The sequence below is a fragment of the Dermacentor andersoni genome, chromosome 1, assembly GCF_023375885.2.
Source record: "Dermacentor andersoni chromosome 1, qqDerAnde1_hic_scaffold, whole genome shotgun sequence".
Classification (NCBI taxonomy): Eukaryota; Metazoa; Arthropoda; class Arachnida; order Ixodida; family Ixodidae; genus Dermacentor; species Dermacentor andersoni.
In genome coordinates, this window is record NC_092814.1 from 215,595,168 (window position 1) to 215,621,612 (window position 26,445).

The 26,445-nt window shown below is 47.5% G+C and overlaps 1 protein-coding gene across 1 annotated transcript in view; it reads left to right on the forward strand.

Annotated features, from left to right (window-relative positions):
- The window catches only part of LOC126547907 (neuromedin-K receptor-like), a 239,472-nt gene extending 214,288 nt beyond the window's left edge, over window positions 1-25,184 (forward strand). Inside the window, exons 4-5 of the mRNA XM_055063356.2 lie at window positions 14,765-14,855; window positions 19,555-25,184. Coding sequence (XP_054919331.2) covers window positions 14,765-14,855; window positions 19,555-19,674 — 211 coding nt within the window. The 3' untranslated portion in view covers window positions 19,675-25,184. The remainder of the gene's footprint in view (window positions 1-14,764; window positions 14,856-19,554) is intronic.
- Window positions 25,185-26,445: the final 1,261 nt, after the last annotated feature.

Consider the following 26,445-nt stretch of genomic DNA (forward strand, 5'->3'; position numbering starts at 1 on the left):
TGGCACAGGCAGTCGGCATCAGAGTGTTTCCATCCCAACTTGTATATCACGGGGATGTAGAATTCTTGCAATCAGAGGCTCCCCTGCGTTCCTTTCAGGGGCGTAGCCAGGGGGGGCTTCAGCCCCCTCCCCCCCCCCCCCCGAAATTTTTTCGTGCTGTCCATGCGCCGCCGGCCAAAACAAACCTGGCGCCGGAAATCATGCTCGATTTTGTCTAGAATGTCCCTTTCACGCTCGAAAAAAAACATTTTAGCGCGACCATTGCGAAATAGGGCTGGATTTCGTGGCAACGCCCATGCACCGGGACTCACATATCCTAACGCAAGGAGCTCCATCCGAGCACAAAGTTCCAAAGGCGTGGCGGCGGGCTTGTCGCGGCATATCGCTGAGGCCGTGGAATCGGGAGCGCTTGGATTTCAATTCTGACACTTTATGGGTATAAAGTTCTAAGTAACTTTTAAAGCGAAAGGTGCATTGATATTTCCAAAGTCGTGCTTTAGATTTTCATTTACGGAACTTTGTGGGCTTAATGTTGTTATGAACATTTGACGCCAAAGGTGCGTTGACATTTCTAAAGTCTTAGATCGGAACATACAACGAGACAAGCCAAATCAACACACTATCAGATAAGTTGACAAAACACGCAGCGAGATACGATGGGACGAAGCGTTGTGGTGGTTCATTTGTGCCGTCATGTCGCATAAACAAATATCAACATTTTTTTCACCTAGGCCAAAGCATTCATGTCAAGACACTAAAGCCAGCCAGTGTAACTACGTTCTTATTTATTTTTTCTACTTTGACTTTTGTTCGTGAGGACACATTGAGCCTCTTAATTTTTTTTATTCTCGCTCGTCTACCCGCGCGCTGCCAGAGCCAGCCAGAGCTCATGCGTTTTTCTTGTGTTGCCCCGAAACCACCGCGCGGCGTACTTCGGGGCGCGTGTGGTTTTCTCTGGCCGAGTGAATTTTCGCCTGGCAGAGTTTTGGACGCCTTCTGGCTAGCAGAGGAGAAAAAGAAGCAATGGTCGCTCCCCGCCATCACTGTGAAGACTTGACGGATTACCCCGTGTTCGCTTGAGCGCAAATTCTCCGGTAAGTCTTGTCTCACCGGTGTAAAATACCGAGCACTATGCGTACGGTTCTCGGTGGACCAAGCGTCTCACGTTTTCTTCCGATATTGATTCGGTAGCCACATTTGGTGCCCAAAGAAGGCATTGGATTGTGGCCAACATACTCTCCTTTGCCTTCCTTTTTTTTTTCATTTCGGTGCCCCCGTCCCACAAAAGAAAAAAAGAAGATACATTGTTGCGGCATAGCGAATTGTCGCATGGTGACATTTTGTTACTTCTTTTGCGGAAAGTAATCGGCCACGGCACGCTTGGGTTGCCGGATACTATTATTATATTATTGTGATAGCAATTATATGAAGACTCCAGGCGCGTTCATGCTGTCGTCGTCGCCCTCATGTTTCGTATGAAGTCTCAGGGCAATAACGTCGTGACCGCGCGCCGCAAGCTGTATGTGCGAGTGAAAGAGTAGGGGGGCTGGAATGGGTGAGCCGGCGATGGTGGCTCAGTCTTGCGTGCGCAAAGGAGAAAAGCTGGGAGCAAACACGCCGCCTTCCGTCGCACGCGATACATCGGATGGAGTGGATGGAATGGGGGCGGGATCTAGGATTCTGTGAATCTGTGATGGCGCTGCATGTTTATTTGCCTTGTTTGACGCATTCTATACAGTCACTTTTTCTTAGATACGTAGATTTGTTGGAGACTTATACGTATATTTAGATATCTTGTTGCAAGGTTTTGTGTATAAGTGCAGTGAACTTTCCAGTGACACTTTTTTTGCCCTCTATCAAGCATTTGTATATTCCATGGTATCTTTGCATTTCTAATGAACGAGGGCGAGTTAAATGAAAGTGAGCCTACCCACCCCGCGCAACAATGGTTCGGTTCATTATCTGCGCGGCATGCGCGTAGCACACAAGCATCTTTCATTTACAAAAGTGACACGCAGATGTGAGGGTAAAAGTTCTTTAATGCTCTCATACACTGGATTGAACATGGTTGCGTCACGTAATGGACACTTCAGAAGTTGAGCAGCGGGTTGCTGGGAATATTTTGACAGCTGAAGGCGTTTCCCAAAAGGAAATTATTTGCCGTATGGCTGCCGTGTACATTGAACATTGCATGTCATTGGCCACTGAGAAGCATTGGAGCAAACGGTTGAAAAAGGAGGTGAAAGTTGCAAAGACGATTCAAGACCGGGCCAAAGCCATCGCGCAATCACCCCCAACACAAGTGCAAAAGTTGATGAGCTGATGAGACAAGAACGGAGGATAAACATCGATGAACTGGCAGACCGTCTGAACATCAGTCACGGTTCGGTTCACGCCATAATTCATGAACACCTCGGTTATCGGCTCTTGTGTGCGCAATGGATCCCCAAGATTTTGATCCACCGCGAGAAGACGGAGAAGTTTCGCGCTGCCTTGACTCATCTGATCCGGTATCACAATGAGGATGGCGACGTCTTGTTTGCAATTGTGATCAGGGACGAATCATGGTGCCACTACTACGAGCCTGAAACACGACGGCAAAGCTTACAGTGGAAACATTCGAATTCACCGCCCCCAAAGAAAGCAAAGGCCGTCATTTCCGCCGGAAAGGTGTTGTTTACTATTTTTTACTAGCTTTAGCTTGGGCCCAACTCCGACGCGGCCTATTCAAATAAATGTAAAACGCAGAAACGCTTTTCTGAGATAACCCCTGGGTCACTTTAATGGAATTTGTTGAATTTGAGAAAGTTAACTTCTAGTATCTGTCGGAAGCGCAAGTTCAATATAGGGCCTGAATTTTGTTGAAAATATTTTGAAAAATTTGAAAGTGCGAAAAAAAATAGAAGCACGACGTTTACAAACTAAAAGTTCTTCATCAAAAACAGATATCGCGGTTCTTCAAACGGCATCTATTATAAGAGTCAAAGCGGACAAATTCGGTATGTCAAGTTGTACCTTACGTGAATTAGTTACGTAGTGCACAAGGGTTCTGCAAAAGCCGTATTTCGATAATGCTAAATTGTTTGAGATTCATTTGTAACATATCAATTTTGTCTGTGTAGATGCACTATTAGATGCGATTCACAGAATTGTGATATTATTTTTCATTGTTGAGTTACAGAGTTTTAAACGTGATAGTTTCGTTTTCTGAAAATTTGAGATTTGTGCCAATCTTTGATAAAAAATTGACAACCTAAATGAAAAATTCGAAACCAGAAGACAATAGAATATAAGTTTTTCTTTTAAACGCAACAAACTTCATCAAATTTTGTGCAGTGGTTGCCGAGAAAAACTAATTCACCTTCTACATGTATTTAGATAGGAGCATCCGAGATAAAGCTTCCTCTTAAGGAGGAGGCCAAGCTGCAACGTGAGCCCCCCCCCCCCCCCGAACGAAATTTCTGGCTACGCCACTGGTTCGTTTATATTGGCTAACTAACACAGTGCGTGATAGTCACTTGCGACTTTGAACGATCTGCTCTATAGGTAAGAGTGAAATTTTGTGTCGCCTAGTGCCATGTTACAACTGTACAGAGTGCTTTTTCTAGGATTTCTGCGATACAGCTTGCCAGCAATAAACAACACATGCAAAACGAATCTACGCACAATACAAAGTCTTCAGGGTCAAGTGCTCCGGATCATTCTAGGCCTGCCTCAGAGTGCTTCAACAGTGGCTACGATAGCAATCGCTAGAGACCACCTTGTCAAGACCCACATTGAAATTGAAGTACTCAGGACCCATATAAGTCATCTAGCCAGGACTCCTCGTCACCATTTAGCCTCTCTACCAGCGGACAGGCCACAGACATCTTTCAGCCAAATGATAACTGCATATGATGAATCATTGCCAGCTTGTTTCACTCTGGCTGCGAGACCTTCGAGCCCTCCATGGTGCCTGGCTCAGCCAAAAATCAACCTCGCAATACCTGGCATCTCGAAAAAAGCTGATCTGTCATCACCAGCCCTTAGACAGCTCACGCTACTATATTTGTACGAGAACTACCGTGACGCTACGCATATTTACACTGATGGATCAGTCCTTCCAAGCAGCTCCGCGGTGGCAGTCGTCATACCAGCGAAAGCTACAACAATTAAATTTAAGACAACCCACGCGACAACATCGACGGCAGCAGAGCTCGCAGCGCTCTTTACTGCCCTTCATCACATTGGTGATAAACCGCCACACAAATGGACAATATTCTGCGATTCGAAGGCGGCACTGCAGTCTCTACTGTCACCTTTACGACGCGGACCGCACGAACAGCTAATTATCCATATTACAGAGACGTTACACCATATAAGTGATGCAGGCCATGAAATAACCTTCCAGTGGCTTCCAAGTCACTGCGGGATTATCGGCAATGAACGGGCGGATCACGCTGCCCGCTCAGCCCATACTGAGGAGCGTCACGTCCGAATTCCTGTTTCTAGAACTGATGCGGCACGGAAGCTCCGCCTACTTGCTCGGCAGTGCACCGCGTCGCAATGGAATGAGCCACATTTAAGAAATACGCGACTGTACTCACTTGATCCAACATTAAGTCTTCGAGCGCCATCACAGCTTCGCCGTAGAGACGCCACGCTTTTATATCGACTTTGGTTGGGCGTTGCCTTTACTAAAGCCTATGCCTTCCGCATAGGGATGACCGACACACCAACCTGTGACCACTGCGGCCATGAAGAATCAATTGGCCATATTTTGTGCGCCTGCCCGCAGTACAGTCCACAGAGCGCATGCCTTAGCCACGAACTTGACCAACTGGACGACCAACCGCTATCCGAAAAAAGAATTCTACAACATCGAAAGGACCTACCTTCACAGAAGAAGGCCGTGCAAGCGCTTTTACGCTTTTTGCGATCTACCGGCCTGTGTGAACGACTTTAACTGGAACGCCTTTTGTGTGTGTGTCTCCATGTGTGCGCGTTCCTGTTTTTCTTTTCTTATTTTTTTAATTTCCTTTTTTTTCCCTCTCTATCATCTTTCCAACCCCTATCCCCCATCCCCAGTGTAGGGTAGCAAACCGGAGACTCATATCTGGTTAACCTCCCTGCCTTTCCTCTTCATTCTCTCTCTCTCTCTCTCTTTGTGGTAGCCCAAATTATGGGGAGAGATTCCTTTTCCGTCGTTGAATAATTGAATTCTGCTTTCAATAGCGACGGGCTGGCGTAAATGATGACCCCTTTCAAGTCCGTGTTTCCTCTGGATTAGGACAGCGCTGAGGCCTATATGCTGCTTGCGTCGGCGTGGATTTCGGTATCAGCGTCTTCGTCGAAGTGTTGGTCATGGTGACTGCAGGAGTCGTTTTAATTTCTCAAATGCCTTGACTTGCGGGCAAGGTAAGTCATGTTTCGTGAGAAGAGCCAGAGGCGCACAATGCGAGAGAAGTTCGTGACAAAGCGCCTATAGTAAGCACACAGACCAAGAATCCTGCGCTGCTTTCTTGTCGATGGGCTACGTAAATTTTGAAATGGCATGATAAGGCTTATAGCGCTGGTGTTGGGCTGCTGAGCACGAGGTCGCGGGATCGAATCCCGGCCACGGCGGCCGCATTTTGATGGAGGCGAAATGCGAAAACACCCGTGTACTTAGATTTAGGTGCACGTTAAGAACCCAGGTGGTCGAAATTTCCGGAGTCCTCCACTACAGCGCGCCTCATCATCAGAAGGTGGTTTTGGCACGTAAAACCCCATAATTTAATTTTTTAACGCTTATAGCGCACGAAAGGACGAGGACACAGAAAGGCGTGGAACACATAGGCACTGGTGTGTACCACGTCATTCTGTGTCCTTGCGTACCACGTCTTTCTGTGTGCTAGTCCTTTCGTGTGCTGTAAGCATAATCATGTCATACGAACACACCCGAAACTCTGCTGTTGCCATGACAGTTGTTTTCTGCGGATCAGGAAGAACTCCAGACTTGCTGATAACGTTCTTCGTAAGTTCTTCGTAAGCAAAACAGCATTTCTCCGGCTTCAGGGTCAGCTCAGATTGCTGGATGGCCTCTCGTACTGTCACAACACGATTAACGTGATCGTCGAACTTTGAGGAAAAAGACGACGTCGTCATCAAGGTAGACTAAATAGGTCTTCCATTTCAAGCCAGCCAATACGATGTCCATTACACGCTGCAAAGTTACGAGTGCCGGGCAAAGACCAAATGGCATGACCTGAATTCATAGAGGCAGTCTGGCATGATAAAGGCGGTCTTCTCTCTATCCCTCTAGTTGACTTCGATTTGCAAGTAGTCCGTAGGTGCATCAATGAAAAATACTTTGCGTTGCAGAGCTGCTCCAACGCGACGGCTATCCCTGGGAGGTCTATACGTCCTTTTCGTGATTTTGTTCAGGCGACGGTAATCGATGGGGAAACGCAGAGTTCCATCCTTTTTCTTCACCAAGATTACAGAAGACACACACAGACTTTTCGACGGCTGGACGATATCATCGTGCAGCATTTCGTCGACTTGTTGCCTTACAGCTTCACTTTCTCGAGTCGAAATCTGTAAGGGCTCTGGCTGAGTGATCGAGCAGATTCTTCTGTTAATATGTGTTGCTTAGCAACTGGTGTTTCTCGAATCCTTGACGACGACGAGAAGCAGTCATTGTATTTCTCGAGGCGACGTTTGAGTTTTGCTTGCTTATGCCTGGGAGGACTCGGATTAATATCGAAGACTGGTTCAGTAACATGGAGCCTCGTTGTAGGTTCGGCTCAATCCGACAAGACCAACGTATTGCTGACTGCTGTAACTTCTTCGATGCAAGCACTCTTGGTGCCGTTGTTCAGTTGTTTATATTATTACGATATCATCGAGCGAAGCTCAAGAGACGAGCCGCCACGAGAACGACGATGGAGTTGCTCGGTGCCCTTGGCGTGAGCGAGTGTCGGCCTGGCTGTCTGACTCCAGTGTAAATAGCCTCTTTCGTCTGTGTCTTTCCACACGTAACATTCTGGTGGCGGTTAGCGACCTCCGTCCTCGCCACGGAACTCCGAAGTGGTCGGCACATCGAGCTTGTCACCACGCCTCCCGGTGATGAGCCCACCTTGGCGACGGCTTCAGTTTGTTCGACTGCTCCAATCCTCACGTTTGCCCCACATCGCGACCCTGGTGTGTTCTCTGGCCTGGAGGGATAGGACGTTGACGAATGGATCAAGCTCTATGAACATGCCAGTGCTAATAACAAGTGGGACCCAACGATTATGCTCGCCAATGTCACCTTTTATCTCGGCGGCACCCCACGCGTGCGGAACCAAACGCATGACGACGAGATAACCCGTTGGGACACCTTCGAAGAAAAGCTACGGGAACGGTTCGGCGACCCCATTGGGCACAAGGTTGCCGCGAGAAAGGCTCTTGCGTCTCGTGTTCAGTCATCTACAGAGCCGTATGCTTCATACATCCTCGACGTCTTGCCTCTATGCCGCAAAGCTGACGATAATATGTCGGAAGCAGATAAAGTGGCACATGTGCTAAAAGGCATTGCCGACGACGCTTTCAATTTGATTGTTTTCGGCAACGTCTCGACTATCGACGCCATCATAAAAGAATGCCCTCGCCTTTAACAAGCTAAGAGCCGCCGTATCTCACACCACATCACGTGGCTACCCAACACTCCTGCTACGTCCCCATGTGAGGGTCGACCGCGAACTGAAGGCCGCCTGTTCGCCAGCTTTCTCCACGGGGCCTCCCGATCCGCCAGCAACCACCATTGCGATGATTCAGGCCGTCGCCAGACATGAATTTGAGATCATGGGTCTCGACTCCGTGTGTTCCACGTCTCAACCCAGCGTTCCCCAGTTCTCAGCGGCCCTCCTCGTCCCCGGCAGTCCTTTTCTGCCACATCTCGCTGCAACCCGTCCGAATGGCGTACCCCTGATGACAGGCCGATCTGCTTACACTGCTATCGCATCCGCCACGTCGCTCGTCACTGTCGCAACCAATGGCCACCAGCTCCTCAGACATACGCCGCCGCTTATTCTCGCACTTTTGGACCTTCTGTTCCCTATACCACACGCCATGAACTCACTGCCGCTGATGCTCCTGTTCCGAACCTTCGCTACAGCCGCTCTCCCTCATCTCGACGCCATCAGTCTCGTTCGCTCCTAACCTGTCGCTTCTCTTCGCCGCCTATTGCCTCCCGGATCCAGCCGAAAAACTAGGCACTGCAGCTTCTGGAGGTGAAGCTACGTTGTCGACCCTGTCCTCAAATCCTCTGCTCACGTTACCTACGAACCAAAACCTTCTTGACGTTGACGGCTATCCGGTCACGGCACTCATCGATAAAGGAGCACATATTGATATTATGAAAGCTGCCTTCCGACGACTCAAAAAGCTCCTCACCCCAGCGTCGGCACGCGTCGTCCGCGTTGCGGATGGCGGTACTGTGCCTATCGTCGGCATGTGTACGGCATGTGTCAGCATCACCGGCCGCCACACTCCTGTCCTCTTCAGCGTGATTGCTCATTGCCCCCACTCCCCGACCTCATTCTCGGCCTCGATTTTCTCTCTGCACATTCTGCTCTCATTGACTGCTCTTCCAGTAGCCTTCGCCTTGAGTTGCCGATTCTCGCTGAACCTTCTGACGCACCCCACTGCCGCTTACGCCCCACCGGCTTTCTTCGCCTGCCGCCAAAGTCAATAGGCTATATTGAACTGTTGTCTTCCCCACCAGTTCCTGATGGCGAGTACCTCGTCACTCCTCTGCCCGACATTCCACTACAGTATGACGTTACCATGCCTCACAGTATACTTAATATTACTGGGAACCGCACTCGCATGCCTGTCTGTAACTTTGGATTGGCAAAGCAAATTCTACCGCAAGATGTTTGCCTTGCTACCGTTGATTGTCTCGGCGACCATCACGTGGCAGCGTTATCGACCGATGGTTCTCGCGAGCTTAGCAGGGCCCTCGCGCCAGCCTCGGGCGCCGATCCCAACATAAAGAAAATGATTGCGATGGACCTGTCCTCAGCGCAGGCCGAAGATCTTTGCCAAGATTTATCGTCCTACCGAGGTATTTTCGACTTCGACGATCACCCTTTAGGCCAGACGCTCGCGGTCAAGCATCGGATTCTTACTGGAGATGCTACGCCTATTCACCGACGACCGTATCGAGTTTCTGCGTCGGAACGCCGAGTAATTCAAAGCGAAGTGAACAAAATGCTAGATAAAAACATCACTGAAGCTTTTTCGAGTCCGTGGGCGTCACCAGTGGTGTTGGTTAAGAAGAAGGACGGAACGTGGCGCTTCTGTGTAGACTACCGTCAACTGAACAACATTACTACGAAGGACGTCTACCCACTCCCACGTATAGACAACGCCCTTGACTGCTGGCACGATTCCCGCTATTTCTCTTCTATTGATCTTCGTTCGGGATACTGGCAGATTGCTGTTGACGATATGGACAGAGAAAGAACTGCGTTCATCACACCTAATGGCCGATACTAATTTAAAGTAATGCCGTTTGGATTATGGAACGCCCCTGCCACCTTTGAGCGTATGATGGACTCCTTGCTCCAAGGTTGCAAATGGTCCACATGCCTCTGCTACCTCGTCGGCGTGATGATCTTCTCTCCAACGTTCGACACTCACCTTGAGCGTCTAACAACGATACTTGATGTATTTCGAAAGGCGAAGCTGCAACTTAACTCATCCAAATCTCGTTTTGGCCGCCGCCAAATTACTCTTCTGGGCCATCTCGTTGACGCTTCCGAAGCACAGCCTCCACCCTACAAAGCTCGCGCTGTCCGATAGTTTCTGGTTCCGAAGACAGCCGCAGACGTTCGAAGTTTTGTGGGGCTATGCTCGTACTTACGTCATTTTGTTCCAGATTTCGCGGCAATTGCTAGACTCCTCACTAATCTTTTGAAGAAAGACGTACAATTCTCGTGGGGTACTGCAAAAGGCGTCGCCTTCTCTCGTCTCGTCACTCTTCTAACCTCACCACCCATTCTCGCCCACTTCGACCCTGATGCCCCTACAAAATTGCGTACAGATGCCAGCGGTCATGGCATAGCCCAGCGTCAGCGCAGCCAGGATCGCGTTATTGCTTATGCGAGCCGCCTCCTAGCACTATTGGAGCGCAACTATTCTATTACGGAACGAGAATGCTTTGCTGTTGTCTGGGCGGTTGCGAAGTTCCGTCCTTACCTTTACGGTCGCCCTTTTTCCGTAGTCACTGACCATCACGCTCTCTGTTGGCTCTCATCGCTAAAAGATCCTACAGGTCGGCTTGATGGGCTTTGAGGCTACAAGAATTTTCATATTCCGTGGTGTACAAGTCTGGCCGCCTGCACCAAGACGCTGACAGCTTGTCGCGTTACCCTGTTAACGACTCTGACTCCTTCAATATTGCCAATACTTCTTGCGTATTCTCTGTTTCACAGCTGCTTCATTTCGCCGACGAGCAACGTCGTGACGCCTACATCAGACTCATCGACCGTTTTGAACACTCTCCGGCCGACGCTGCTCTACGCCTCTTCGTCCTCCGCTACGGTACTCTGTGCCCTCGTAACCTTCATTCGGACGGCTCTGAGTTCCTACTTGTAATACCTAAACACCTCCGCTCCACCGTTCTAGAAGTGCTTCACAACGCATCAACGGCAGGATACCTCGGCGTATCTCAAACGTATGACCGTGTACGTCGCCGTTTTTTCTGGCCGGGCCTTGCCCGTTCTGTACGACGTTACGTCGCCGCTTGTGAACTTTGCCAATGATGCAAGAAGCCTTCCCAGCTCCCTGCTGGTTAGCTGCAGCCGCTCGACATCCCTGCCGAGCCCTTTCATCGTGTCGGCTTAGACCTTCTCGGCCCATTTCCGGAATCTACATAAGGAAACAAGTGGGTTGCAGTCGCGACGTACTACGCGACCCGCTACGCCGTAACTCGCGCTCTTCCGACCACTTGCGCAACTGATGTTGCGGACTTCCTCCTGCATGATATCATTTCGATGCATTGTGCCTCGCGTCAATTGCTACCAGACCGTGGCCGTTCGTTTTTGCCAAAGTCATTGACGACATCATGCGTGTCTGCTCAATACAGCATAAATTTACCACCTCCTACCACCCCCAAACGAACGGCCTCACTGAGCGTTTGAACCGCGCCCTTACAGACATGCTACCCAGATACGTTTCAGACGACCACCGCGACTGGGACCTGACTCTACCTTACATTGCCTTTGCGTACAACTCTTCCCGTCTCGAAACTGCTGGCTTTCCCCCGTTTTACCTCTGGTATGGCCGAGAACCGACCCTACTACTGCACACTGCTTCCGTCCGCCACAGCTTCAACTAGCGATTATGGCCGTGATGCAATGGCTTACGCTGACCATGCTCGCTAACTTGCGCGCGCTCGTCTACTAGTGTATCAAGCCAAACAGAAGCAACGCTATGACCTCCGTCACCATGATGTCCATTTTGTGCCCGGCACCCTCGTGTTGTTTTGGTCTCCATCGCGTAAAGTTGGCCTTTGTGAAAAACAGCTTTCCTGTTACACAGGCCTATATCGCGTGCTCCGTCAAGTGACCGATGTCACCTATGAAATCGTTCTAGCCACGCCCACTACGTCTTCCGCTGTGACAACCAGTGACATTGTCCACGTCGCCCGGCTCAAGGCCTACAACTCTCCACGCGCCTTGGATATTTAACAGCACCGTGACGGCACTTCTGCCGCCGGTGGGGGGGGGGGGGGGGGGGGGGGGGTGAGTAGTATTACGATATCATCGAGCGATGCTCAAGAGACGAGCCGCCGTGACAACGACTTGAAGTTGCTCGGTGCCCTTGGCGTGAGCGAGTGTCGGCCTGGCTGTCTGGCTCCAGGTTAAATAGCCTGTAAATAGCCTCTTTAGTCTGTGTCTTTCCACACGTAACAATATTCTTGATTGAAGTTTGCCAGCATAACTTTTGCTTTTCCTCCGTGCAGTCGATCGATTCCTCTTGCGACGCAAGTCTCACAATCGAGCAGTAAATGTTGGTCACCCTCGATGACGTCTTCTTCGTCTGCGTGTGTTTCGCTTCCGGCGGAAATAATGATACTAGAGTGAGGCGGGACGCTTACGATCTTCGAGCACAATCAAGACATGGTGACTCGGAGAGCTTTCCGGCGATATTGCTTGGTGTTCAGATAGAGGCGTTATCGATTTGGAATTCAGGTCGTTGATCACGCCATGTTGGTTCAAGAAGTCCACACCGAGAATTACGGTTGGCGAGCACTGCTGGAGAATAACGAATGTCGCAGGGTAGTATCGTTCATGAACGCTAATTCTTGCCGTGCAGATTACAGTCGGCTTTATCATGTGTCTTCCAGCTGTCCGGACTTGGGGGGCCTTCCCAACCAGTCTTTACTTTCCTCAACTTGGCGGCGAAGTGTCCACTGACGGCAGGGTAGTCATCTCCTGTGTCGACTAGGGCGGTGACTTTTGGCCATGGACAATAACGTCGAGGTCGATGGTTCTTGGCCTTACGTTGCAGTTAGGCCGTGGCGTCGGATGACGGCTGCGTCGCGTTGTCCTGGTGCTGTGACGTCGCGTCGTCGGGCTTTCTTGAGGCTGCAACTGCTTAGCTACGAGGCGGCGTTTGGATGGCGGCGTTTCGTTGCGGCATTGTCGAGGTATTTCTTGCAACGTCGTAGGCAGTGGCGGAGAATCTTCGGCATTTCGATGAACAGCAACTGCATCTACATCCGTTGCTACATTTAGTTTTCCGGATGTGGGCTAGGGACCGGCCACAGGCTAGGCCAGTGTATGGTCGACCCTGTGGTGGCAAGTGTCTTGTTGACGGTGAACGGGAAGATCGTCGGGGTCTCCACTGCGTTGCGGCGAGGTAGCCGGCAATATCACGAGGCCGGTCACCTTGCTGTGGGCACGGCCCATTGACTACGAACCATCGTAGTCCTTAATCACGGTATGGGCAGCGGCGGTAGACGTGGTCCGCTTCTCCGCAGTGATAGCAGAGCGCGCAGTGATAGTAGGTGGTCATGAGCGCGTCACACGTATGTCTTCCTCGGGGCACTGCGTGGGCTGACAGGTGGAAGGGCTGGCGGCAGCGGTTGTGGCTGGCGACGGAACTGGTGGCGTTACCGGGCCCTAGCGCGGGCCCGGAGAAGGGACTCGATGGTGGACGACGGCAGCGTAGCTAATTGCTTCAGGCTGAGGCTGCAGCGATTATGGGGCTCCTAGCGACTCCTGAATTTCTTTCTGGGTGGCATTAGCAATCGCTGCAACCAGGGGCTGCGACGATGGCAACGTTCTTCGCCGTTCTTCGCCCCCAACTGTTCTTATAGTCTCCCGCAGGTCGTTGGAGCAGAGTGCGTGAAAGTCGGCGAAGTGTGAAATAGAGTGACTATTATAGTGTCTAGTTAGCATTTCCAGCGTTGTCTCAATGATCGTGGCCTCACTGAGAAATTCTGCTACGGTGTTCGGCGGGTTATGTATCAGTCCAGCGAAGAGTTCTTATGGCCAGTGGAGTCCTGGAATGAGGACACCACCCACTCGACCTCAAGAGCAATCAGCTCGATGGTTCGAATAAATGTTCTTTCTCTCTCTCTCTCTCTCTATCGTTTTACACCCCGCATAAGGAAACGAACTTTGTTTTCCTTGAGCATGTCCGGGTCGGAGTGGCGTAACAGGCGAGCCATCTCCTCGGTGAAGATCACTATGTTCTCGTTGGACAGCTGCAAGCTGGTTTCTAGCAGAGTTTGGGCCCGCTTTTTGTGCACAACGTTTGTGAAGGTCTGTAGGAAGCCGTTGCGGAACAGGTCCCGCGTTATTAAGGTGGTTTCTCTATTCTCGAACCACGTGCTGGCGGTGTCTTACAATGAGAAAAAGACATGACGCATTGTCATCGCTGTTCCAATTGTTAAATGTAGCAATCGTTTCGTACGTCTCCAGCCAGCTTTTTGGGTCCTCAAATGTTTATCGACCAACCTCGGTGGCTCCTTAGGGTGCTGCAGCACGATCGGTGTTGGCGACACTGGATCTGCCATTGTTTCTGCTGCTATCGGGGCCGTGCGCTTCTTGCTCTTCTCGGGAAGAAGTCTGTACTACGGGTGCTGGTTTCGTAACCTGAGGCCAGCTCGATGGTCAGGGACGACGTTGGTGTAGTCTTCGCGGTTCGGGCTTGTTTCACGGCTTTGCGAGGGCTATCGGTACATGAACACAAGTTACATCCACCAGATGTATCGTTGAAGAACACAGCAGCGAAAATTGTGAATCATGAAACTAACTCTTTATTGGGCGATCATGTGCCCACAAAGGCAAGTGATGCTCAAAGCACAACGATAGCGGCGAGCTTAGTCAGCGATCGTCGATATCAGATCAGCGAGACAAGCGTGTCGGCTTTTATACATGACTAGTCTAAGGATCCAGCGTAATCGCTGGTGCCCGCGTGTCTTCCAGAAAGTACTATCCAATAGGTGTCACGCATACAATTAGGTTCCACAAAGTTCGGTTACAATAGACAACAGATAGAACCATAGATAACGTCCGCGAAATTTCCTATACGCGCAGGCGCGTCCCGCGCGGAGCGATAACATTTAACATTTGTTAGTCGGTGATAAAGCGGTCACTGGAGAAAGATATATAAGCACGCGTTCGAATAATTTATTTGTCGCTGAGAAACATGCTTACATTAGTCCTACTCTGTTAATACTACAAATAGGATGTTATGGTGGTGGTGCCTGTTTTCACTCCTGCACTTATTTTTGTTCATGCAGATATCGCTACATCAATGTCATCTGGTTCTGCTGCCACTGGCTGGCCATGAGCAACTCCTGCTACAATCCATTCATCTACGCCATCTACAGCGTAAGTATTTATTACCACCTTCCTCTCTTCATCGCGCAGTATAGAGTCCGTATCTTCCGTAAGGTTTAGCAAGCGCCGCCACTCAGTGCTTCTATTCATGAAACCTCTTACGCAAGAGGGATTCCTCATTGGCGGACACTTGGGTTCTCACCACTCGCGATAGTCTGTCCACGTGATAATGAGAGGATGGCCACGGCGATGGCCAATCCTAGAGAGCATTCACGTAAAAAACAGTTTTGTGAATATATGAGCAATAAGTTGAAAGAATAAGCACACAAACGGTGAAAATCACTGTAGATTGCGCCATTGAGTGAGCACCATGCTCTAGATGACATCGATTACACCGGCGGGGTCTCCTCTTCCTCCGATACTGTCTTCCTCTAGTACTCATTACTTTCCGAAGTATATTCGCCCTCAGGGAACTCTATAGTTGCCTCTTTCTCGCGTTACTCTATCGTAACCCAGTGTTCAAATGTTTCTTGTCACTTTGGTTGAGCTTTCTCTGCAAGGCTATCTTCCATTACACTTTGTGCGAGCGCCTTTAACTGCGTGGTGCTGTCCGCGCACGGGCACACGTCACCGCGTTGCTCTCTCTCTCTCACTTCTTTCCATTCCCCTTGTTCGTCTTCACAATCGTAGGGCAGCCAACCTGACAATTTTCTGCTTAATACCTGTCTCTCTCTCTCTCTCTCTCTCTCTCTCTTTTTCTGAGTAAAGTGGCTGTGAGGTAGGATCGCCTGATGTTGTTGCTTTCGCAGAGAGCTTCTGCAAACGTAAGAGTTACACATATGTCTTCACTACCTTGCTATCTTGCGTGTCAATAAGTAGAAGGTTACTTGTCAAGAAAGGGAACGAAGAATGATAGGCGTAACGATAAGACACAGGAAGAGAGCGGTGTGGATTAGAGAGCAAACAGGGATACCCGATATTCTAATTGACATTAAGAGAAAAAAAATAGCTTAGCAGACCATGTAATGTGTAGAGCTGATAAGCGGTTGACCAGCAGTGTTACAGAATCGCTACCATAGGGAGGGAAGTGCAGTCGAGGAGGGCGGAAAATATGGCGGGGGTGATGAAATGAGGAAATGTCCAGGTAGCTAGTTCGGATCAGTTAGCGGTTGAAATAGGTAAGAAATCGCTGGGAGAGGCTTTCGTCCTCAGTCGACTTAAAAATAGGCTGATGAAGATGACGAGAGCCAAAGCAGAGAAGTCGACCTTGGGCTGATTAATCTAGCCAGCTGCCATGGACTGGGGATTTGCTTGTGCAATGAAATCAATATCTAAGTAGGCAGAAAAAGTTATTAACTGCACTGCCTACTTTTGGATCAAAATTTAGGCGAAGCCGTCTTTCCTCCTTTTGCTTATCTTCTTTTGATTTCAAAGTTATTTTTATTTTTATCCATACAGCAGGCTGAAGCGCTATCGTTTCTCAATGCACATTCTGTTATAATTTAAAGAGGCAAAATGCGAAAAATAAATGATGACGACGAACCCCTTCTTTATGGCTGGCTGAGGAATCCTACAATAGATGAGCATTTTGATCAGGAGTCTATGATCAGGCATAAGGCACCACAGGACGATGACACAGAGAAAGGACAAAAATTAAATTATGGCGTTTTATGTGCCAAAACCACTTTCTGATTATGAGGCACGCCGTAGTGGGGGACTCCGGAAATTTTTACCACCTGGGGTTCTTTAACGTTCACCTAAATCTAAGTACGCGGCTGTTTTCGCATTTCGCCACCATCGAAATGCGGCCGCCGTGGCCTGGATTCGATCTCGCGACCTCGTGCTCAGCAGCCGAACACCATAGCCACTGAGCAACTACGGCGGGTACAAAGAAAGGACAGCATACGCAAAGTGCACACAATATTGGTGATTTACCCACGCTGCCATTTCAATGGGACACTAAAGAGAAAATCGATTTCTTCTGTATCAGTAAATTACTCTTCTACTATGTCAAAGACACCAGTCTTATCGCAATAATATGCTTGGCAAGCCAGAAAAAGCGCAATCATAATAAACAGGTGGCGACGCCTCCTTCAAGTATCCGCCCCTAGAACGTAGTTAATTCTTTAGCGGTAAAGATAGACTACAGTGTGTTCTAAAAGAGCGAAAGATTGAACATGGCGAGTCGTGGGAACTTTTTCTGAGCAAACGTGACCCAAATACGAAAAGCTACTTTGAAATTCGTGACGTCACAGTGACGTAGCTGCGTTGAGGACACGGCGCGAAATTCGAAAACTGAAAATTTGACCTTGATTTTCGCTTCTAATAATCAATGTATTATTTCAAAACTAGCGACAACAGAGTTTTCAGAGAACGCGTTATCCGTCTAAACTGACTTAGCGTTTTGATTTAGTGCCCCTTTAACACCTAGACGAAGCCTGTTTAGCACGATACTGCGCCATACGCTGCCGTACAGGCAGGAGATCAATTCGTGGAAGTGGAACCGCAAATTTTCTTTAAGCTCGCATTTATAATATTATTACTGCGCATACAATGCTGTGAATGGAGCTGTTTTGTGTGACACGCGTCTTAGAACATCGTTGCCCCATTTAACCTCACTACATCTAAGGTCTGTATACGAGCTGGTTGGTACGGCGACACCTTACGGCGGTACGGTACGGTTCGGATCGCCGACACGGTACGGCGATCTCACTAGATCGTCCACGCGTGTGCAAAAATTGAATCTGCAGCCCCTCTCCCTCATCTTCTTCATTGATCTTGACATCCAGACACCTCTTTCTTTTTTGTTGGAGCAGTTCAGCCAGAAAGCGTTAGCCGACAAAAACATTCCATTCTTCGTTAGGCAACGAATAAATTTCGCCAATATGCCTCGGTGCCAGCCGCAGTGATTTAGGTTTAATATTGGCAACCATATTTTTTACCCGCCGCGGTGTCTTAGCGGCTGTGGTGTTGCGCTGTTAAGCACGAGGTCACGGGATAAAATCCCGGCCACGGGGGCTGCGTTTCAATGGGGGCAAAATGCAAAAATGCACGTTCAAGCCCTGTTGGTCAAAATTAATCTGGAGTCCCCCGCTACAGCGTGCCTCGTAACCAAATCGTGCTTAAAACTCCAGAATTCATTTAACTTTTCTTTATTCAGGTGTCCTCGGTCCTCCTTTGAGATTATTTTAGATCTTCTTTTATACTTCCTTGTACAAGCTGAGCAGTAATTGCTTTTGCCTAATAAGGAACGCCTCGCGTAAGAAACTGCTCGAATATAGAATGACACTTCATTACTAAATTTTATGCTTACTAATAGAGCTAATGAAAGCAAGCAATTCAGGCGTGTTCTGCCATCTATATGTTAGCTCTTACATTTAGCTTTTTACTCTAACATACTCCTCGGTAGTCTTGCCCACATCATTACATTATGTTATCGCAGTCATAATGAGACTCATGGGTTGAAAGAACGATATGAGGTCTGTGTGACGCACGATATAACCACCCCAGCAGCCACTTTTTCTTACCGCCAGGCTAAAAGCTTTGGTTTGGTTGCGCTACAGGGAAACTCCAGGACAGATACAATCTTTGCTAGTTGTCGGTATGTTACGTCATTTCGAGCCTTTGATGTAGTGGACCAGCCAAGTCGCTACGTTGGATTTCGAAGTCGCAGTAGTGCTGAAAGGGGGCACTGCAACAAGCCCTCTCTTGTTCTATCATACATTCCGGGCTATGTCAAATAACGAAGCAAAAGAGCGCGACTGTACTCGATGCGGGGACGCTCAGAAATAGAAACATGAGGGTTCCCAACACAACTGAAAGCATTAGCTTTTCTCTTGAACCTTTTTGATGCAGTTCTGTCCGTTAGCGGCTGCTATTAGGCCATGACTTATCAGCGTCTACAGTTGTGTTGCGCGGTCTATACTACGTCGCAATCATGTGTTATGTTTCATTATCACTCCGTTATTGAATATGAATGACACTTTCGGTAGGTCTGCCTGCTTAAGAGCACAGAGCGCGTTCATTTGCGGATCTCTTGGCACACAAGAAATGCTGACAGGTTTTCACAAGCATTGTCTGAAAGGGCAGCGTTGTTTAAAGGCATAATGCAGTGAATTTTAATGAGAACAAGGCGATTTTATCAGAACTGTGCTTTTATTAAACTAGAACGGCTAAAAGAAAAGGACGCATAGAAACGTTATCCGACAGCCAATTAACAAACAGATGCTGCGCGTTTCTGAGAAGCCCGACCAGTGAAGTGGTCGAGACCTCATAGACGTTTCGCGATTTCACTTGGTTCTTCTCTGACATTTATGCTCAGCTATAGCACTTAAGGGCTGTGTAACTGTATGGTGTATCAACAATTGCCTGCTAGCACGTACGGCGAAGCGAGCCACCTGACTCCATCAAATCTATCAGACGAAACTTGTGGTGTTATGTTTATATCGAAAAAGTAAACGAAAAAATGGTTGCGAACTCTTCGACGACCAATTCATGTCCCAAAAATATAATGCTTGCTTCTGCTGACTTGTTGCTTTTTTTATACGATGCGCCTGCAGTATCTAATGTTTATAGAGAGGATGAATGGTGTCTCTATTACCTTTACTGTTCTCTCGGAGATTAATCTTATAACCCGGAGGCTTTGTGCAAGGCTTGCTAAACAGAGAAAAATGCAAAAATACCTTTCCTTAAAATTTCTTCTTTTCTGCGATGTTTGTGACTCTTGTTGATTTTTATTTTCTTTCTGCAGGAGAAATTCAACGCCGAGTTTCAGGCTCGCATCCGCTGCTGCGCTCGACGGCCTCACGACGAGATTGTCTACGGCCATTCCTCCATTATGACGCAGCTTTCGGTGCGACTGCAGTCATGAAACGTGCGAAAAAACACCGCGGTCGTTCTTGGGGGCCTATGATCTAGCCGCTACGCCAATGAAAATGAGTTTCGATATCGTGTATGTGCAGAACAATCGCAGGTGACGATAGCACCACATGCCTCAGGGATGCGGGACGTTGATCAGGTCAGGTTGTGTCTTTATAAAAATCCTTGACGCAGCAGCATTGTAACCTAACATGTAATCTTGATGAGCAAGGAGAAAAATTTGCCCTGTATTATCTGCAGAAGCAAAACACTGTAAAAACTCGCCAACGTTGCTCTATGTGCGTGAGAAACTTGACCTTTTCACATCATGGCTTCTCTTTTTTTTTCTGCGTACTGCTGCAAATAACAACACAACTGTATTGTTCCACAAAAAAGAAACGTTCTATGGCGTAATCTAAGAGGCATGCTGTGCCATGCCTGCCAAGAGGCGACGCTGCGTTTGCCGCAGTCAGTGATGCAAAGCGTTGACCAATTGTTAGCTTGACGAGTAGTTGGAGCACTCATATGAGAATTCATATGCTTCTCCTAACGATGCTCGTTGCTTAATCAGGCTCGTTGAGAAATGCACAACTATCGAAGAATAACAGCAGCCTGTCGTTTAATGGTGCAGTAACTGGAGAAACAGTACTTGGATGCCAGTGTTTCAAGGCAGACATTTGAGCACGAACCCTCGTCACTGCCTTTTGCAGCGTCTACAAAAATGTGCATTGTTACTGCAAGAGCGTAAACCACTCACTCGGGTTGCCGCCTTGAGCAGAAAAAAAGTCAATGCTCATAGACAGCTTCTGCATAGGGCCAACATGATTACATTGGTTCGGATTCCGGTTACACAAGTCTCCTTGGATGCCGGAGTTACTGATTTAATAGAATGCTTTAGCTTACCGATGCACGTGCACTCGTGTAGGCGTTCGTATTACCGTCGTGGATCGTGATAGTTGGTCGCAACGTTTGATAATTTTTTTTCTCTGCGCGCAAATAAATGTGTCATGACAGATTACGTTTCAAGTTTTCGAGGCATGTTGTGCCATGCCTTCAGGGGTCATGCTGCGTTGTCTAGAATCAGTGGTGCAAAGCATTGAAAAACTGTTTGCAAGCAAAAGGCAAAAGTTCTTGCCCACTGTCGAATCACATGTTGGGTGGGAACACTCCAGGCGTGAAGCTTGTGCTACGTTAGAATTATTGTACGTAACAATGCTTGGGAAGTGCTGCGTGAACTGTTATCCTTAAACGCACGAACAATTAAGGGGGGGGGGGGGGGGGCGTGGAACTCCACTGCGTGAACTAAAAAAAAAAAAAGAAGATAAGACAGCGTTCCGCATCCCTGCAGGTCTCGTGTAGGTTGAAACTCACGTGTGCGGTTTCTCGAGGAGTGGTGAAGTGTCGAAGTGGCTCCAGAATGTGCTCCATTTTCCTCTAGTCATAGAGGCACCGGATGGCACGCTGACGTCTTTGTCGCATTGCCCGACCGCGGTGTTTTTCTTTTGTTTGTTTTTGCGAACATTGCTCACATCATGCTCCGCTCACAACAGCAGTTCATCAGCGGCAAAACTTGTGGGTACTGATGTCGGCTCGGCAGCCGAGGGAAACATATGTGCCCTGCTTGTCTGGCATGTGCTATTTTTATAAGCGTACGTAGACTGTGTCGAGTGATTGGTTGTGAGAGTGACGGATATGTTTAGCCAACTACGATTATTATAAAACTTTATTGTCTGATACAGTAAGTTCTGAACAGATAATGGTGAAGAAATATAAGTCAAAGGTACATTCTTTATTGTCACTTCCAGTACCAGATGCTAGGTTACAGAGTTGGGAGGTTACTTGATTGGTGTATTCAGTAACTTTTTAAACATTTTGATATTTCTTCTAGAAGTCTACGTTCTGGTACCAGTCATTCACAAGGCATGAGTATTATCAGCAATTAAATGCAGAAAGCGCTTCATATCTTGTGGAACATGGGGGGTGACACCCAGTAATTTATTTAGTAGATTCGGAAGCTATTACATTTATCGTTATTAAGGAGTGAATGGAATGGAAGAATGAAAGAAGGAAAATTGAACTCGCCTGAATAATTCATGTGAATTAACTTCAAGCTCTGCTGTTGAGACAAATGTCAATGCTTTACTTCGTTCTTCGTGCTGGCGCACAAACTATCACTTACTGAATACCAGCGCTCCGTTTTTCACATAAGCAAAACGGTGTTCTTACCATCACCGTTCTTCAAGTGGCCTACTTACTATCGCTAGTTGCCAGTTTGTCCAATACATGAGACTCTACATTGAATAAATATATACAGAATACTCGCTTTGAAGTTGAAAGAAACCATACGAGCCACATTCCCGTTTTCTATACTTTAATGTATTTGCATTGCTTTTTATAAGTTATTTCTGCATATATCATTAAATTGTAGGAAATAATGCTTGCTGGTGTTGAGAAATTCACCACTTTATTTGGGCTTTCTTTTGCTCTATCACTTACGCTTCACACACAGAAAAAAAGACGGAGAAGCAGGTAACATCGGGTCGTGCGTGTAAAATTATGGAAGGTGTAAACAGGCAGTACAACAACATTTCATGTGACTGAAAAGCGGATGGAATATCGCCCGAGTAGATTTTGCGTATTACTGTTCGAACAAAGAGCGATATAATATAGTATGTGCTGCATATTTTATATACAGCTTGCTATCTCTCGAATCTGTGTTTAGTGCCATGCTTTAACAAATGAACTAAATGAACTTGTAAAAGAAAAAAAAGTCAACTGATGTCTTTAACACTTTGTCGTTCGTGACGTTCACGTCAGTGTTAACTCGTCAGACTTTACTCTATCCTTGTGAAGAATGAGGCTGTTATTTGTTTCAGGGTATCGTTCACCCATCATTCACTGATGCATTCACTTACTGATATTGCCCGCCTACTCTCTAGCTCATTGATTCATTGCTCTCCCTACTGATTCAGTTTGTAGAACGCTTAGTCATGCATGCCATCACTTCATCATCTAGATGTAAAAAAAAAAAATTACGAGGCCCCAGGTAGCACCCATTGTTATTCCCGCTAGTAAACATATGCACTTATATTGCTGTGTAAGTAAGTCCCTGGTGTAAAACACTTTAGACCTACAAAAACTACATTGCGCAGGCGCTGTCAAAGTGTCCTATTGAATGTCAGTGCCGAGCATGCAGGAATGCCTTCATGTGAATATTTAAGCCTCTACATTGTTCAATTACGCGTTGTCATCATGGAACGTACTCTTCGTGACTGCACACAAACCGACAAGCCCAACGCTTCGCGTTTAGAATACGAGCTAAAGTGGACGTACTGGTTTAGTGTCATAAAAAGCTAACGCTGACTGTGGATCAGGGCCTAAAATGAGCAGAAAGCTTAAGCTTGGTGTCTAATACAAACTAATAATACATAAATTAAATAAAATAAAGCCTGTAGAATGACTGGAAGAAGACAAAGAGAAAGTTAAGTCGATCAGACTAGCCCGCTATAGGCACCAAACCAAACCAACCAAACCAAACCGCTATAAGCATTTCTTTCACTTAAGGCGCCGTATTTATTATTTGCTCCAGTTTCATGAATGACTGAGTGATTATGCGGTCTTGAAACTTCGTGGTGCGATGAAGACACTTACAAAGGCCAATAAATCTTGCCTAAAATCAGCACCCAGAATTGGAAAACGTTTTACGTGGCGGGTGAAACCTGAGCAACGTGTTTATTTTGTGTAATATTTCTGGGAGCCCAAAGTTGAAAACTGCAATGGCGCTGAGCCTTTGGTTGCCACTTAAGACTGCTGGAAAGGCTGCGAAACATTTTGCAACAGCTGAAAATGAACCATGCTTCAGAGATTTGTTTACTGAAGAGTATGAAGCCTTACTTGAGCAGGCGGCATCGACGCTTGTCGTTGGTAATATAAGAACTCGTACAAAATATCAAAATTCCAGGGAGTCATCCCAAACATGGGGCAACCTGCGTGTTGCATTACGCACGGAACACGCCCCAACAGTGTCTATAAGCACCTAAAATTTCTTCAAGCTTCAAGGAGAACGCAACACGCACAATATCAAGCTTGTTTTGCAGGACTACTGAAGACTGATTAAAATTTGTAGGATGGGCTTACAAAATGGAAAACCTTTGTTCAAGTAGCACATGTATTCATAACGGCTAAACGTTGGTGATGACTTAACACCGCACAGCACATGTCAGTGCTATGATTAAGCCCTGATAGAAGCACGAAATTATTAAGGTGATACGCAGAAAAATACCTAAACCTGCTACACTGTCCGAGGGACCCGCCGTGGTTGCTCAGTGGCTATGGTGTTAGGCTGCTGAGCACGAGGTCGCGGGATCGAATCCCGGCCACGGCGGCCGCATTTCGATGGGGGCGAAATGCGAAAACACCCGTGTACTTAGATTTAGGTGCACGTTAAAGAACCCCAGGTGGTCGAAATTTCCGGAGTCCTCCACTGCGGCGTGCCTCATAATCAGAAAGTGGTTTTGGCACGTAAAACCCCATAATTTAATTAAATTTTTAACTGTCCGAGGGAGCACACTGATGATACGATACGCCACATCACTTTCGCGCAAGGCAGCCTGCAGCACAGTAACTCAAGCGAGAACGTGGGCAGACTTTTCCAGGGCGTGTCATGCCGGTATGGGAAGTCGTAAACTTCCTGTTACTGCTTCCCTTGCAGTTGATGCCAACTTGATAGCATTCTCGGAAATGTGCCTGCCTAACACCTATCTCACCGTTTCACGAATGAGATCATGCTGTTTTAAGTCGGACAGTTCTTGGTATCATCAAACGTTGTTATCATAAAATGTTTGGTATTTCAACCGTTAGCTGTTTGAGCTGAGCAGCTTTTCAGAAGTGATCGAAAGGTAACGCTCTCACAACTATAAAGATACATGACAAAAGATAAGAGGCCCTGCAGCGATGGAAGTTTTCCATTCGGTTACCAATAATAGCGTCTCAACTCACACACACACACACACGCACGCGCGCGCGCGCGCACACACGCACTCGCACACACGCACGCACGCACACACACACACACACACACACACACACACACTCACACACACAAATAAGAATAGCAGCTCAGAACTTCCAAAGAACGTTACACAATTTGTGCTTATTGCATATATTAAGGAAACTTGCGCGCTGTTGGTGGTGGAAAATATATGTATTAAACAGATCAAAAATGGATCATAGTGCATAGTGTGATTGCCTGCAGTTTCTGTAAATAGGAGGAAATCTGATATTTTTGACACTTGCTTGTGGAATCTTCACTAGTGGATTTCAAAAATGTATTACACACTGCAAGCGTATTTTTGTCTCAATTGCGATCTCTCACGCAGTAAATAGCCTCACACTCTATATTATTCATGTATCGATGTGCGCACTACACTGCCTCATGCAGTTTTAAGTGATACTATTTTCGTCTAACTGAAATGTGTGGGGTGTCACCGTGAATGAAGTCAATAAACTTATGTGTACATATGACGAGTGTTTGTGTTTTTGCGTTAGTGTGTGTTCTGCAAGGTTGCATTATAATTTTGCAGAGGGAGAAAGGAGGAGCAGGAGAATGGCGTCAGTTACAGGATCACCAGGCCATGCAGAAGCATGCCGGCAATAAGGTGTATGCGAAATGTTGGAAGTAGTCTTTTCCACTCTGTTAGGTTGCCCTACAGGAGATGGCCAACCTCCGGCTCACGGCACCATTGAACCGGGGGTTGCAAACAGTGAGGGTGTAGTTAGAAAGAGATGGTGGCAAGAACAGTGGGGCCAGATCGTGCGCTCTTGCTTTATTTCTGCCTCTATAGGGTGACGTCCGCCATGATGTGTGGGTCAAACAAGATGTGTAGGGAAGCTCACTTGGACAGCTCCAACTCGGCAGTCCAGTCTTACTACATATTTAACGATTGGCGGGAATGAACCAGCAATGTTAAACGTCACCACTGGCTGAACAGCTAAGTGTTTCTAAGAAACTTCAGTATAGGAGGCGAAACACCTCCCCCAGAAAATACAAGGTCCCTGCGGAAAGGCTAAGACTTCCATGTTCGCACAAACAACCGCTCTATGTTTCAGCTCTTTAGTACAGCCTATTTCTGTTCGACGAACTCTGAGCAGTATAACTAGTAGGTAAAATTTTAAGTCACCATTATTAGGATTAAACGAACGTACTGATTATGCCGGAGCACGAGCAGACAACGTGTGAATACGGTGCAGTAGGGAGGCTTCTAATCTGCTGAATTTCTTGGTCACAGAGGGATAGTCTGGTGGAGGCCACGAAGAGTGAAAGTGGCTCGTGGCCGCCATCCTTCCACGTGAGTGCTTGGCGCGCAAGGCTTTCCGCTTCTTCGCTTTCACGCTAACCGGTGTACGAAGCAAACCACTGGACGTCAAGGTGGAATCCTAATCAGCTAAGCTGCTTTAGGCAGCGCAATGACCTCTCTAAGCAGATATCCTCCGCGAAACCTCGCTTTACAGCCTGGAGTGCTGACTTGCGGTCAGAAATCACCACCACTGGAACTAAGCAAGATGTAATTTTCCTAAAGGCAACTTCAACTGCAATGCTTTCACTCATCATCACAGAAACAACCCGCTCAGGTCAGGTAGCCCATGTATCTGCAAGGAAGGTATGACGAACGCAACAGCATTAGCTTAGCGTTCCACATCAACGCAATTTACAGCTTTTACCTGTCCTCCTCGTAACTTTTTCTTATTGCGGAATAAAATTCAATTCAATTCAATTCAACAAAGC